The sequence below is a fragment of the Hyla sarda genome, chromosome 7, assembly GCF_029499605.1.
Source record: "Hyla sarda isolate aHylSar1 chromosome 7, aHylSar1.hap1, whole genome shotgun sequence".
Taxonomy (NCBI): Eukaryota; Metazoa; Chordata; class Amphibia; order Anura; family Hylidae; genus Hyla; species Hyla sarda.
In genome coordinates this window covers 119,686,977-119,703,168 of record NC_079195.1, presented here as the reverse complement: position 1 = coordinate 119,703,168, position 16,192 = coordinate 119,686,977, and the positions used below count along the sequence as shown (strand labels likewise).

Here is a 16,192-nt window from a genome sequence, read left to right as displayed (position 1 = left end):
CCCCCCCCCCCCCCCTACAACTCTCCCAGCATGCCCTTACTGTAAGGGCATGCTGGGAGTTGTAGTCGTGCCAGCGAGGAAAGCGGGTGGTAATGCCCTACGTTCCTTGGCTGCAGTGATCAGAGAATCACTGTAATTTCATATTTCCTGCCGGGTCACGTGACTTGGGACCCAGCGGGAAATTTGAAATTACACTAAACTCCGCTGCGCTGTAGTAAGGAGCCCAGGCTGACATAATACTGCAGCCGCCCGGGACTCCCGCAGCCGGGCAGGGAGATGTGCAGAAGCCATCCCTGCCATCTCTCAGCGTGTACCGCAGTGCTGAGGGATTACAGGGACGGCACCTACACATCTCCCTGGGAGTCCCGGGTGGCTGCAGAGTTATGTCAGCCCAGGCGCTGCGGAGATGATAGTTGACGGAGCCCGGGGGCGGCTGAAGACTGATGCCAGCCCGGGCTCCTTATAACATCTAGCGGAGCCACGGAGCTTTTAATCCCTAATGTAATATCAAATTTCGCGTGATTGGCTGCTCGGTCCTGGCCAATCACTGGACCCAGCGGGAAATATGAAATTACATTAGGTATGTTAAAAGGAGCCCGGGTTCCTCCGATTCTATCCCCGCTACCCTAATATAATGATGGGGATGGGGACACTGCATTACATAACTCCCACCCCCCTTGTCTTCCACCCGCCCGCGCCGCACATTGTCCGCCCGCTACAATACTACAACTCCCAGCATGCCCTCACTGTATGGGCATGCTGGGAGTTGTAGTCTTGCAACAGGTAGCAGATAGATGGGAGATGTGCGACGCAGGAGACAAGGGGGGATGTCATTATGTTACGGTATCTGAAAAGAACAGGAAACAGCGCTCCGTGGTGTAATAAAAGAGGATAATCAAATGTTTAAAAAGGCATGTAAGCTGCTCACCTGGTAAGGTTGTGTAAGCAAATACACAACAATGGTGAGCACATAGTATAAGGTGTCCGCAGCCCTCCGGCCCAAGGATAAGTGTAAATAAACATTTTGTCTATCACCTACCTGCTTGGTCTGTGTCCAGCGCCACGCTGAGCCGGCGTCTCCTTTGAAGCTGCTTACTGCTACAATTATGTTAGGGTAGCAGGGTTAGAATCAGACAGAGCTCGGGCGGCTGCAGAGGGATGTACAGTTGTAATATATTTCCCGCTGGAGCCGTGATGTCGGCTGCCAGCGGGAAATATTAAATTTGCTCTCAAAAGCCGTTTTGTACGCCAGCTCTGGGCTGGCTTACATTTACGCAGTTTTTGAGGTCTTGCGACTTTTTTTTGCGCAGTTGCGACTGTCCCAGTTAATAAATACCAGACTACCCGTAGTCCATTTTAAAATTTTTACTACTTAGTTAAGTTTTGGAAAACCTGCTTTTCTCGCTTTCCAGTCAAAATGTGGCATGAAAAATCGCGTAGTCGCAGGTGCGACATTTCTGAAACATTTTTAGTAAAAAAAAATTTACCAAATCACTTGATAAATGTCTGTCATAATGTTCTTAGCATATATATCATTCTAAAAAGGGATAGTAAAATTTGCACTACGTGCATTTTAAACTGCTTTTTGCATGTCATACACTACATGTTTATATATATATATATATATATGTATATATATATATATTCTAAATGTGTGTGTGTGTGTGTGTGTGTATATATATATATATCTATATATCCTACTTCAGTTTTATCACATACATTTGTCTTTAGTTATTTCGTTTTCTTGTGTGATTGGAAATAAATATTCTTTCCACTTTCAAAGGGTATAAATCGCAAGAGAGGAGAGCAAAGAGTCATAAGTATGATAGCAAAGCTAATCGCTTCAGGAAGAAAAGTAAAGAAAAGGAAAATCCTGTTCGTCGCTCCAAGGTCTCCAATCAGCGCCAGTACCGTTCACATAGTGATGATGAAGAGGATGAGAGTGTGCCTGCCAGCTACCACACTGTGTCATTACAGGTTAGTCACGACGTAAGTATGGCAGGCCTTTCCTCCTCCTTCATATCTTCCCATTTGTTCTGGATCAAGACTACTTGATTTTTTTCCAAGAAATTATATTCCACTTTCTTGTGTCAAATCATTGGTTTCACATCACTTTTATGATCAACTAAACTCCTTCACAACCATGATTTCCATGAATGATCATTCATGAAAACAGCAAAATATTAGGCTTGCAACACAAATCCATATTCTGTCAGCTTCTGTAATCTGGAAAGGTGGGGCAACTCGAGGACTGGATTCCCAAAAGCAACCAGAACTTTACCTACAACCCTTCACTACCTAAGACCACCATGTAAAACTGGTTCCTTTTACCAACAAGGGATTTTTTTTTCATAATAAGATACCAGAAATGAAGGTGCTGCATAGCAGCATTCCTTGCTTACTATTGGTGAGGACAGCAGTTCTTTATTGCTCTGTATAATCTAATGCTATTACAGCAAAGCCCTCCAGACCGGTTCATTTTCTAGTAGATGTTTTATGGCTCTTGCTCCATAAGCGCTGTGACTAGGTGCAAGGTACCTACTGCCTTCTGCCAGGGGAGACCAGTGTTTTAGTTCTGGATATTTCTCATCCAAAAGCAAGGGTAGACTATTCAAATCAGTTAGAGATTTTTTTTTTCTTCGGGGGGTGGAGAGAGAATCATTTTTATGCAGGTTAAAGGTGAAAATAAAAATGTCATTGAACTGCCAGAGAGTTTCTTATAAAAAAAAACTAAACGGCTATTCGTTAAGAAAATAGAGAAGGCATTCTTCTGTGTGAATTCAGAATGATGTCAGGTTTATCTGATATTTCGCGGTATACCAGTGTCTCACTGTTTTCCTGCTTCCTAAATCTGCAGGTGCAGACATCCCAGGACACACTTGGCAAATTCTATCTACATCATGTGGATCTTCTCTTTGTTTCTAAAACTTTACCTGAAGGTTCTGGTGATAGTTTCTTGTTTTCTTAGCTTTCTACAATAAACTTAGGGGGGACATTTATCAAAGCATTTAGTAGTTTTTATTTTTTTTGCTTAAAATTGTCGCAAAAAAGTCGCATGTGCGACTTCTCTATTTTTGTGTGACTTTTTGATTGTGCAGTGTCCTAAGCAAAAAATAAAAAATAAAAGAAACTTGCTTACCAAAACAAAGTGATTTTTGACTTGCAGTGGTCAGAGATTTATCAAGTGCGAAAGTCGCAGACATGGAGCAGAAAAAGGCACTACCAAAGCAAAAAATAATCGCTTACGTCAAATAAATGCTGAAACCAGAAGCTAAAATTGTAAGAAAAAAATTACCTAAAAAAACAATACATAAGCAAACATTGATAAATGTCCCCCATGGTTTTCAGCTCTTTCTCTATTTTGGGATGAGTTTTGACTTTAAATGTAAGCGGGCTTTGTTCTTCGGGAGCTAGTTCTATGATCCTTTTCTTCCTTCAGTGGAGGAGGACATGGCCTGCGTCAGAGAAACTGTAAATGTCTATATTTTGCTCACAGCACAGTAGTATTTTACAGATAGAACAAATTGTTCTGGAAGCAATGACTTTTTTTTTCTTTCTACATATTGGTTGTAAAACATGATAAAATGTGTGTGTCTAAATGAGATAGTGGACTATATTCTTGTTTTCCTCCATCTTAGCATTGCATATGGTAAAGTATAGAGTGGCAGAAAATAGTGTTTTTGTATTGTAGATTTAGCTCATTAAGTGGTTGTGGTCAGGAAAAGCGGATAACTTAACATGCTATACCGTATAGAAAAAAGTATATATGCCTTGTTTTTAAAATCACTTCACATTCTGTTTATATTAGCTTCTCGATCTGATGCACACACTTCACACCAGGGCTGCCACAATTTACAGTTCTTGGGCAGAGGAACAGCGCCATCTAGAGACTGCAGGAGAGAAGATCACAGCAGATTCCAGGACTTTGTGGTCAAACTGCTGGTGCCCATTGCTGCAAGGTGAGTTATCTCCTTCCAGCTGTAAAGTATAAGCAGATGTTGCTCAGATTATTCATTTTGTTACTGCATCTGTACCCAACATTAACTTGCATTACAATAAAACCAAATCTTATTCTTACTTTGCTCTGTGCCATTGTTTTTGCTCAGTAGATTTTGTGTATTATTTTGGAGTTAAAATAAAATATACTTACTTGTAGCTACTATTACAAAAGTGTTTCAGCTTCTGAACCCAATCAGTAGGGTATTAAATATATTTCTGATAGGAAAAGCCAAGATTATTAGATCAGTGGCTTTCTTCTTAAAATAAAATCTTCTTTTTATTACCTAGTCTTTAGTGAAGCTCAGGTTTGGTTTTCTTTCTTCATAGGTATTGCATGGCTCTGTTGTGATGCCAGACGCCAGGTCAGAATGCAAGCTCTCACTTACCTGCAGAGAGCACTTTTAGTTCATGACCTACAAACCTTAGATGCACTTGAATGGGAAGCATGCTTTAACAAGGTAAGAAGACAGCTGTGGCCTCTACATATCTATACCTATGTTATCTGTATTGACTAAAAATGATCATGTTTTTCATTTCTCTATGGCATAATAAAAAGTTTTTTAATTTTTAAAATTATACACGTATGAATTATTAACATATGAAGCATAAAAGATCTATGGTATTGAGGCGTAGGTAGGTACACATTCCCTATCTTTGTAATTGATAACTGCTATGTTAGCTATGGCATTTATTTACTTAACTACCATACATGTTTTGCCAGTATAATGTGGAGCTTCGGTTGTCCTTACACATCACAGAATTTGCATTTTTTTACTGGCTGCTTTTATGTGCCGCCTGACCAATTATTTGCCTCATTACATTTTTACACACCGCTATGACATGGAAAGAACATGTTAGAATTCACTATAGACACTCCTGGGATTCCTGTGTGTCAAAATCCTATGGGGGACCTCTTGCCACAGGCTGACATCACAGCCGCACACCACCTTACTTGAACCAGTCATCCATTACCAAATACAAATTTAGAAAATTAACAAATCTATTGATGTAGCTGACTTCTACTACCTTGTTAATTAATAGTATATCCAATTCACAATACCCATATTTCCAATAAATTGAGCAGGTTATTGCCTTCTAATGAGTGACACATTGAGACTGATGTATTTTATTGTTTATTAATATGGTTAGAATATATATTGCATACATTTTGGATTATCAACTTCACAATGTATGAAATGATGAATTCTCCTATATCCAGTTTCTGCAACAAAGTCCTGCAGGAAGTTATAGACCTGGTGGGGCCATATTGCCTCATCCATCACACCGAATAGGCAAATAAGTGGTTCCATCGAGGGGTGATGGGTCCACCAATAATTGCAATACATCAGTCCAAAAGGACACTATATAAAGACAAGCCAAAGTGAGGTCCCAGAAGTCAGCTCGGGGGCATAGCAACAGTGTCATGCACCCGATGCAAAGCGTAAATTTTGGCCACCATGGGGGTTCTATGACAAAAAATTGTGTCAATATTTGTAAATCTTGCTCCATTGATTACTAAAGTTATTGAATTAGGGCATGCAGCAATCCAAAAAATACTGACAGTCATAAGAAACCTGAATCGCATTTCTTATGACTTTTTGGGTCGCAACAAGACCCTATTCACTAACCTTAGCTGTACAATCACTCAATTTAAACCTTAACTTATCTAATATACTTCATAAGAATTTTTTTTTTCCTTTTTTATCGAAATCATGGCTTATAAAATCATGGCTTTGTCCAAGCTGAAGCACAGGCATGGACAAAGTCCAGTAAGTGAGGGTGGGCTAGCCCTCCTCTGTGCTCTCTCCTGTCTGATAGTACTCCTCAGTGATCTCTCCTGTTAGATAGGATTCCTTTGTGATCTCTCCTGTCTGATAGGATTCCTCTGTGATCTCTCCTGTCGGATAGCACTCCTCTGTGCTCTCTCCTGACTGATAGCACTCCTCTGTGCTCTCTCCTGACTGATAGGACTCCTCTGTGCTCTCTCCTGTCTGATAGGAATCCTCTGTGCTCTCTCCTGTCTGATAGTACTCCTCTGTGATCTCTCCTGTCTGATATGACTCCTCTGTGCTCTCTCCTGACTGATAGGACTCCTCTGTGCTCTCTCCTGTCTGATAGGACTCCTCTGTGATCTCTCCTGTCTGATAGGACTCCTCTGTGCTCTCTTCTGTCTGATAGGACTCATCTGTGCTCTCTCCTGTCTGATAGAACTCCTCTGTGACCTCTCCTGTCTGATAGGATTCCTCTGTGATGTCTCCTGTCTGATAGGACTCCTCTGTGATCTCTGCTGTCTGATAGCACTCCTCTGTGCTCTCTCCTGTCTGATAGGATTCCTCTGTGATCTCTCCTGTCTGATAGCACTCCTCTGTGCTCTCTTCTGTCTGATAGGAATCCTCTGTGCTCTCTCCTGTCTGTCTGATAGTACTCCTCTGTGATCTCTCCTGTCTGATATGACTCCTCTGTGCTCTCTCCTGACTGATAGGACTCCTCTGTGCTCTCTCCTGTCTGATAGCACTCCTGTGCTCTCTTCTATTTAAGAAAAAAAAAAATAAAATATATATATATATATATATATATATTTGCTTAAGTATATTAGAAAAGTTAATGTTTTGCCAAGATGTGTACAACATATAAAAAGTTTTTGTATCTCACAGTGCCCATTTAAGTGCAGCATGGTGATTTTTGGTAGTTCAACCTTTGTCACGCCCAAAATCACTATGTTGCCCTAGTCTAAAATGTGGCCAAGCTGTGAGTAAAAAGAAAAAAATATTTACTTGCCTGCCCCAATCCTTTGCCACTGCTGCTCCAATGGTGCCAGGTCCCACTTTTAAGCACATCCTGATTTCTCTCAACACTAGGAAGTGACTGCTTAGCCATGGCAAAGTTGGATCACCACTGGATTCAGACAGTTTCACTATTATTTTAAAAAAAAATCTATTTTACAACCATTCTTGATTTTATACGTCATTTACACACACTCTTGCAAGACGCAAGCAAAAAACTTTATAATTAAATTTACCTCTAGTACCCAAATCCCCATTAGTATATAAGAGGAAAGAAGAGGAATGCAATTTTTACTTTCTGGAAAACTCCTTTAGTAGATTTTTACCTGTATTTCCATTTTTATTATTTTTAGTATTTTCCTTTCTTTATACCCTTTGGGACACAGATAAACTTATTGTTACTTCTTGCAAATAGAGAAGACATTTAAAGATTAATACACATAACCCTATTGTGATGATATCTGTACACAATCATAAAGGTTTGTTTTTTTCTCATACAGTTCTCCATTTGCCTTAAACAGGTGCTGTTTCCACTGTTAACAAAGCTTTTGGAGAACATTAGTCCGGCTGATGTAGGAGGCATGGAAGAGACAAGAATGAGAGCCTCCACTTTGCTTTCTAAAGTATGTAAGATTATAAAAGATGTGTACCGATAAAGCTCAAAGTAGATGTCCAGTGGTAAGATCTCACACAATCTCTTATATGGTGGCTCGGCTCTGCCCCGTCTCTGCTAGAGCATGTTTTCTACCCAGCACATCAGCTGGTCGAAACATGCCCCCTCAATTAATCTCTATGGGAGAGGTGGAGACACGCGAATGCTGTGTCTCTGCCTCTCCCATAGAGATGAATGGAGGGGGCATGTTTCGACCAGCTGACGCGCTGGGTGCGAAATGTTCACAAACAGGAACAGAGTCGGGGCCCTGCACAGGAGATCACAGGGGTCCTAGTGGTCGGACCTCCTGCGATCAGACATTTATCCCCTATTCTGCAAACAGGGGGAAAATGTCTTACCACTGGACATCTTCAAGTTAATATTACAGCTCTATTATGTTAAATATATTCGTTTTTATAATATTGTATATTTGACCTTCCAACACTAAAATAAAACAGGGTTAATAAATTGTAAGCAAATTTCAATTCAATAAAACAATATCCTCTGTAATTCATTACTAGGGATATAGCATCTATAGCCATATCCATGCTAAAGCTTCCTACATAAAAATCAATTAAAACAGCTTTATTTTTGCAACAAAATGACATAGATATGGACACTGTGTTTACTCAATTTTCACCCCTATTCCCCTCACCAGGTAATCCTATTTACATGTTGAAATCCTTTAATCCACCAGACTGTGTGTATATATGTATTACTACACAATTGTGTTCCTTTTGTGTAATCAATCTTAAAAGGATTCAAGTATCACAAAGCTGCTTCTTTCTGGTTTGTGATGTGTGTGTTAGAACAAAATGTTCCATTGGTAGGTAATTGACTAAGATATCTGTAATTCCATCTCATGCCATCCTGCCCTTAGTAAATCTTGTAGTATAGATTTACTGTATGTCTGTGGATTGAGTGTATGAAATGCATTTAGAAAGTCTTCAGACCCTTTTACGTTATGTTGTGTCTTTCTGCTAACATAAAAAAAGAAATCAAATTTTCCCTATCTTTCTGCACTTAATACTATTAATCAATACATATTGAGAATGTGAACTTTTTTTTTTGCACGAACAGGATTCAGATCATTTGCGATAACAATTGAAATTTTTACTCTGGGGCCTCCTATTACTCTTGATCATATCTCACATGTCTCTACACCTTCACAGGAGTCACCTGTGGTAAATTCAGCTGATTGGACATATTTGGAAATATGCAGCCCTGTCTGTCTAAGGTCTCACAGCTGACAATCCATATCAGAGCAAATATATACATGAGGTGGAAATAACTGCCTGTACAGCCTATAGACAAGATTAGATTCTATGGAGGCACAGATCTGGAAAAGGGAACAAACAAAATTTTGCTGCACTGAAAGTTTCCACAGTGATCTCCATAATTCTTAAATGGAAGAAGTTTGGCTGCCCCACCAAACTAATTAATCTGGAGAAAAGGACCTTGGTACAAAAATGACCAATAACCCAATGGTTGTTCTGGCTAAGCTCCACAGATCGTGGGCAGATGGGAGAAACTTTTAGGTGGCTAACCACCACCACAGCATGAACCGAAGATTGAACTCTCTGCCCTCATTTCTAAGCACCATGTCTGGAGGAAACATGCACTGTTTATCACCTGACCAATATGCAGTACAGGATATGGCATAAGTGTCTGATCACACAGGGTGTGACTGTTTGGACCCCACACGATCCCCTGAACATCGCGGCAGCTCTTCTCATTTTTTGTAGTATGGACAGCAGGCCCCCTCCATGCATTCTTTATAGAAGTACTGGAGATACGCAAGCACTGTTCCCGGCAATCACCAGTGCTCCTATAGAGAATGCATAGATTGGGGCATGTCAACCCTGCTTTGTGCTCAGATCAAGAGATCATGGGGGTCCCTGCAGTATAATCCCCCTGCAATCACACACTTATCCACTATCAACAGCATAGGAAATAATTGTTAAGACACTAGAGTACCCCTTTAATAAAAACAAGACAAGCTTAGACAACACAGGAATGGCCCAGGGACAACTCTGAATGTGCTTTAGTGGCCCATGTAGAGCTTGCTTGACTCGAACCTAATAGAACATCTCTAGAGAGAAATAAAACTGCTTCCACCAATGGTCCCCATCCAACCTAACAGAGATAGATAGGATCTGCAGAGAAAATCCCCAAATCGAGGTGTACAAAACCTTGTGGTAGCATACCCAAGAAGACTGGAGGCTGTAATCGCTGCCAAAGGTGCTTGAACGACGTTAATTAGCAAAGCTTTTTATCTTTCTGTTTGACTTTGTCATAATGGATTATTAAGTGCGGAATGATGGGGGAAACTTTGAAGGCTTTCCAAATGCATTGTATGAATGTAAAGAACAATATTTAAAGTCACTAATCCAAATGCAGTTTTTAACTTTTGAACCAGTCAGTTTGGAATAGTATAATAAATACATTATGCTCTAAGTGAGGGGTAGACAGAGTTCTCACATTGTGGACTAAATGCATCTGCAAACTGCACAGATAGGCACGTGAGTGCTGTTTTCCACATTACTTACTTTATTGTCAGTGGCTGTGCAGTTTACAGCAAAGCTGTTTACCATACTGCCATTAAAGGGTTTATTCCAGGGAATTAAATGTATTGCCTATCTGTAGGATAGGGGACAGGTTTCTGATCGCGGGTGGTCACTCCTGCTTGTCTCGGAAGGTGGGGTCGGAGTTTGACAAGAACGGATAGAGAGATCACGTGGGGTCCCAGTGATCGGACCCACCACAGGCAGACACATGTTCCCCTATTCTGTGGATAGGGGATATGCTTAGTTCCCAAGAGTACCCCTTTAACAATAAGGAAAGCTTCACATGGGCATAATACAGCCATGTTTTTGCATCCATATGACCTTTACAAGTCCTGGTCCGACTATTTTCTGGTAACCTGAAAATGTGGTCATTAGACCCACGGTCAGGCCAGGACTTATTTGGAAGAGGTAATCTGGAAGCAAAAATGCAGCAGTGCTGTGCCGTATGAAATTAGCTGTAAACTGCAGCTTAATATTGGTTAAAAACTTCACAGACTTCCGAGCCCGTGTAGCTCACAGCTATATATTGGCCGCATTTACACTGTTTCTAATGGTGGTGCTGAGTAACTAACTGCTGGGCAGCTCCCAATATCCTTATTGTTTTTAGCCAGAAAACCTAATGATAACCTGTGGGAAAATTATTGGTCTTCGTTTGCTCTAGACAGGTTTAAATCTCCATATCAACTAGTCATATACATATGGGCAAAGGTCCTTATACACACTGTATGACAATCTGATTCCAGTTCACCTTTTTTTTTTTTTTTTTTAATCCCATATGACTTTTTTGCTGTATTTGTTCTTTTTTTTAAATTTCATTTTGCTTTAGATGTCTTCTGTATAAATTCCATGTGACTTGCTTATCACTAGGCATGACTGTGAGTATGGACCTATAGATAGATATTTAGGACTGACTTATGAAATGTTATTTGCACCCTTATTATTTTGCTTTGTTTGTCCACATTGCAGTTACTATCATTCCCTTTCTTTCCCCTAGGTCTTCCTGCAGCATTTGTCTCCTTTGCTGTCTCTTTCTACATTTGCAGCATTGTGGTTAACGATATTAGAATTTATGGACAAGTACATGCATGCTGGCTCAAGTGACTTACTGGTACGTATGTAATCTGTATCATTTGTTAAGGCAGTACATTTTGCTAATTTTTCTATGCACATTGCAAATGAGTTACCTATTGTGACAATGCGGTAGGGATAAATCTGATGCACAACATTAGCTAGTAATATTTAAATCCGTGTTATTGGAATATGAAATGCATTTTTTGTACAGCTTGAATTACAGATCATTCTCTAAGTACAGCTATTTTTCAGCACTGAAAATCTGCAACAAATTGTACGAAGTTGCATGTGAATAAGTTATTACAAAACCGGAGTTAGGCTGCATTCACACCACGTTTTTGCAATACAGTTCCAGCATCAGGTTTTTGATGAAAAACGGATTCCTCAAAACCGGACTAAACGGTATCAAAATGTGTGTACACATTTTAACCTGTATACGGTTTGAAAAATGATGTCCGGTTTCATCAGTTTTTTTTTTTTTTTAAATGTATACTTTTTTAACTTGTCACTCCATTATGAATGAAGTTTCATTTGTTTGATTGAAATTTTAAGGAAAAAACTGTGCTAAGTCAAAAACTGTATGGTGAAAACCGTATGGTACCGTACACACATATAGTTCTGTAAGTTTCCCATTGACTCCCATGTTAAAAAAAAAAAAAACAGTTTAAATTTGATTTACGGGGAAAAACAGACAAAACCGTACAAGACGCAAAACGGATGCAACCAGATGGAGAGTCAATGCATACGGTTTTCAATATGGTTCCATATGGTTTTCAAATTGAAAAAGTATGCGGGAACTGTATTGCAAAAATGTGGTGTGAATGCACCCTCACATACTGCACCAATGAAAAATAAAATCACACATTTTAGATCCACACCTTGTCTTTATGTGGCTGATTTTGTGGCAGATTTCTCCCTTTGCAAGTAGTGGTATGTAAAGCAAAATTCAAGTGTAACATATGTTCACCATTTGTGGTGAACACCAAGACACATCCTAAATGTCATGCTTTCCTGGCTGTGAAAAATTTGGAGCCACTTCAGTATACAAAGGTCAGGTGGACACTCCATGGAGGTATTTCGGTCACTTTTAGCTGCTGAACTGGTTATATGACCTGCATGAAATGTCAGATTTCTTGTGCTTGTAAACGCCTCTATACACATTAAGAAAAAAAGTCAGCTGAACCCACAAATTTTGGTGGGTCCAAACGATGTTGAGACAAAAGGATCCAGCACATTCCATTTCATCTGCCCAGTGCTTTTTTTCTTGGAGAGATAAGCCACTGTCAGAGTTTGGCCCAACAGTTACCACATGTGTATAGCTGCCTCTATTTCTGTTTCTTGCAAATTGCAAGCTGCTATTACAGCGTTTGCAGACAACAGAGTTATGCAGGTATTAGGAAATTGCTTTTATGTAACATTTTAATGCACATTAATTTTGTTTAAAACGTGTCCAGATGTTTCAAAAGTACAACTCCCAGCATGCCCGGACAGCCAACGGCTGTCCGGGCATGCTGGGAGTTGTACTTTTGCAACATCTGGAGGTCCGCAGGTTGGAGACCACTGATATAGACAGTGTTGTAGCTAGTTATTTTTATATACAAAACCTTCCTTGCAGGCAGACATATTGGATTCACACACTTCTTCATGTACGAATATAGTCAGTGTGCTTTATAGCATTTAAACTCTCATCGATTTTAGACTTTTATAGTGTTCAGGATGTGATTGAATACTCCTTCTCCCGAGACCATGCCTATTCTAATTCCACCTTCGGAACCAACTCTAATCATAACCAAAGCACTTGCCTTTGGGATATATATGCATACATACTGTGGCTAAAACAATGATTTTCAACATAATATTTATAAAGATTCTTTGAATTATCTTACGGCAAGCTATCAGGATGTCCATGATGTATCATGCTGTAACGACATTGTACAACACTTTCAGTTGGAGGCAATACCTGAATCCTTGAAGAATATGCTGCTGGTAATGGACACAGCTGGAATTTTTCACAGTGCAGATTCCAGAACTGGATATTCAGATCTATGGGAGATCACATGGGAGAGAATAGACTGCTTCTTACCTCGGCTAAGAGAGGAGCTTTTCAAACAGACTGTGATACAAGGTATTTGTCTTCACTTTCTATGACAATATACATTGCATGTTCATTTTGGTACCTTTTTGCACTCTATACCCTATACAGAATGATGGAAATCTTTGCTAATTTATTGAAAACAAAAAATATATATATATTGTATTACATATAAATCAGCATAACTGATAAGCCTGTTATTCAGGTATTATATCAACTAAGTAAGATTTACCGAATAGACATGAAAATAGAATCTTGCAATAATTATTGCAAATGCATGACTACAAAGTTAGCCGTACATTTGCAATAATTATTGAGACTGTGTTATAACTACACTTTATAATGATTTCAATGTTTTTGTTGTTTTAATACTGATATTAATAAAGGTTATGTTTTAGTAGGTGTCAGATTCTATTTTCATAAAATATTGCATTGACATAAATATTCAGACCCTCTACTCAGTACATAGTTGAAGCCTCTTTGGCAGTGATTACAGCCTGCAGTCGTCTTGGGTGTCATGCTGCATGTTTTTCACAACTAGACTTGGGAATTTATTTTGTCATTCTTCTCTGTAGAGATGGGAACTGTTTTTGGAAGCCATTTTCAGGTTTTACCAGATGTGTTCAAGTGTGTTCTGATCAGGGCTCTGGCTGGACCTCTAAAGCACATTCATAGAGTTGTTCCTGAGCCACGCCTGTGTTGTCTTGGCTTTGTGCTTAGGGTCATTGTCTTGTTGGAAGGTGGCCCTTTGGATCAGTCTGAGATCCTGAGCGCTCCTGAATTTCTAGAAAGAATATCTCTTTGCTTTGCTCTATTCAGTTTTCCCTCCTTTTCCTCCATACATAACTCTTGAGGCTACTTTGTTTCATCAGACCAGGAAATCTTGTTTCTCACAGTCTGAGAGTCCTTTTAGAGGCTTCTTTTGCAAACTTCAGACAGGATTTCGTATGTGTTTTACTGAGAAGACTTTATTTTGACTACTCTGCCATAAAGCTCAGATTGGTGGAGTTCTGCAGTGAGGGTTGACCTTCCTGAAGTTTCTCCCATCTGGACACAGGATCTTTAGAGCTAAGCCTGAATGACCATTGGGTTGGTCACCTCTCATACGAAGACCATTCTTTTCAAATTACTAAAAATCCAAACGTCTTCTTTTTGAATAAATATGGAGGCCCCTGTGCTCATGAGAACTTTCAGTGCAGCAAATATGTGCCTCCACACAATTCTGTCTGAGCTCCACAGGCAGTTCTTTGAACCTCTTGGCTTGGTTTTTACTTTGATATGCTCTATGAGCTGTGAAACCTTAAATAGACATGGATGTATCTTTCTAAGCCATATCTAATCAGCTGAATTTACCAAAGGTGACTCCAGTCAAGGTGTAGAAACATATCCTAGATGACCAAGTGAAATAGTAGGCCTCCAGAGCCAAGTGCAATAGCAAAGGGTCTGTATCCTTATTTCCATGCTACATTGAAATTTTTCCATTTTAATGAATTTTCAAAAAAAATAAAAAATTGTCATGATAGAGCATTAAGTGCTGAATTATGGTGGTTTAAAGTAATACCTATTGTGTTGGTTTATAACAAAATAAACCTTTACTTACCTTCAGCACAAACATGATGTCTCCAGTGTCCTGCTCTGGTCCCTCGAAGCGATAGTCTTTCTGGGTTGCAGTGTGTCTGTTGAAGCACCCAGGCCCAGTGTGTCACACTGCCACTGAGCAAATCGCCGGCCAAGGCAGGACATCGCCAGCGATTCACTGAGCGGCAGTTTGACAGACACATCATGTCGCAGCTCAGGAAGACTCGCTGGGGGGACTGGAGCCAGACACCTGGGGCACAGCAGGAGCGCTGGAGGTGAGTAAAGGTTTATTTTGTTATACCTCACACAATGGGCCTACTTTGAACCCCCATGGGAGTGCCACTGATACCAATGATCATTATGTGCTGTTGATCTCAGTAGGACATTGGGATTGCATATCTAGCTAGTGTCTAGTTAGTAAAAAATAATTTGATGGGGAATTTTAGCAAGTTAAAAATAAAACACTATCCCACCTGCTTGTACCAATTGCTTGGGACCTGTATTTGAAACCTGAAGGGCTCCCAGGTGATTAAGTAGAAGGCAATACTTTTTGTTTCGGTAGATAGGAGCTTTTTATGATCAGGCCCGGACTGGCCTACCAGGATACCGGGAAAATTCCCGGTGGGCTGCGACGCTGGGGCCGCTTTGAGATGTGGCTGCGCATTTTTTTCCTCTTCAGCGGCTACCAGGGCCGGATCATTGGCGCTCATGGAGCGCCTGATCCGGGCCCCCATCACATTAGGGACATCCCTGTGTCCCAAAAAATCTTTTCGAGGCACAAGGATCCCCCCGTTACCTCTCTGCAGCCGCCGGCCCCGCGTTAACTTTAAAAACGCAGGGGTCGCCGGGAAGTAGCGCACGCAGGGACGTCACTGACGTACCGTGCGTGCGCCCATAGTAACGGAGCAGAGCGGTGAGGAGGACGCGCGCGCATGGTAGGTAAGTGACCAGAAAGCAACGGCACGTCATCTTTAGTATTCCGACCACCGCTCCGGGATCACGATCATAGGCTATGGGCCATAGCAGTAGATCGTGACCACGAAGCGATGGTCGGAATACTGAACTGGGGCAGTAAACAGGCATACAGTCTCCAGCCATACACTGTATATGGCTGAAGGCTGTATGTCTGTGGGGGGAACATACTGCGCCTAATGTGGGGGACTATGTACTGCGCCTAATGTGGGGGACTATGTACTGCGCCTAATGTGGGGGACTATGTACTGCGCCTAATGTGGGGGACTATGTACTGCGCCTAATGTGGGGGGGAGCTATACTGCGCCTAATGTGGGGGGGGCGGCTATACTGCGCCTAATGTGGGGGGGGGGGGGGGGGGCGGCTATACTGCGCCTAATGTGTGTGTGTGTGTGTGTGTGTGTGTATGTATGTGTATATATATATATATATATATATATATCTCCATATATCCATGCAGAGTAATACGCCTGGGCAC

General features: G+C 40.7%; 1 protein-coding gene across 6 annotated transcripts in view; it reads left to right on the top strand.

The window, feature by feature from the left end:
* GBF1 (golgi brefeldin A resistant guanine nucleotide exchange factor 1) overlaps positions 1-16,192 on the top strand; it is a 254,726-nt gene that overhangs the window by 228,196 nt on the left and 10,338 nt on the right. For 4 of the 6 annotated variants that reach the window (XM_056530578.1, XM_056530577.1, XM_056530576.1 and 1 more), the window contains 6 exons: positions 1,784-1,989; positions 3,809-3,959; positions 4,327-4,457; positions 7,304-7,405; positions 10,996-11,109; positions 13,020-13,197. In XM_056530578.1, coding sequence (XP_056386553.1) covers positions 1,784-1,989; positions 3,809-3,959; positions 4,327-4,457; positions 7,304-7,405; positions 10,996-11,109; positions 13,020-13,197 — 882 coding nt within the window. The remainder of the gene's footprint in view (positions 1-1,783; positions 1,990-3,808; positions 3,960-4,326; positions 4,458-7,303; positions 7,406-10,995; positions 11,110-13,019; positions 13,198-16,192) is intronic. The other 2 variants (XM_056530579.1, XM_056530573.1) reach the window with 1 other exon arrangement.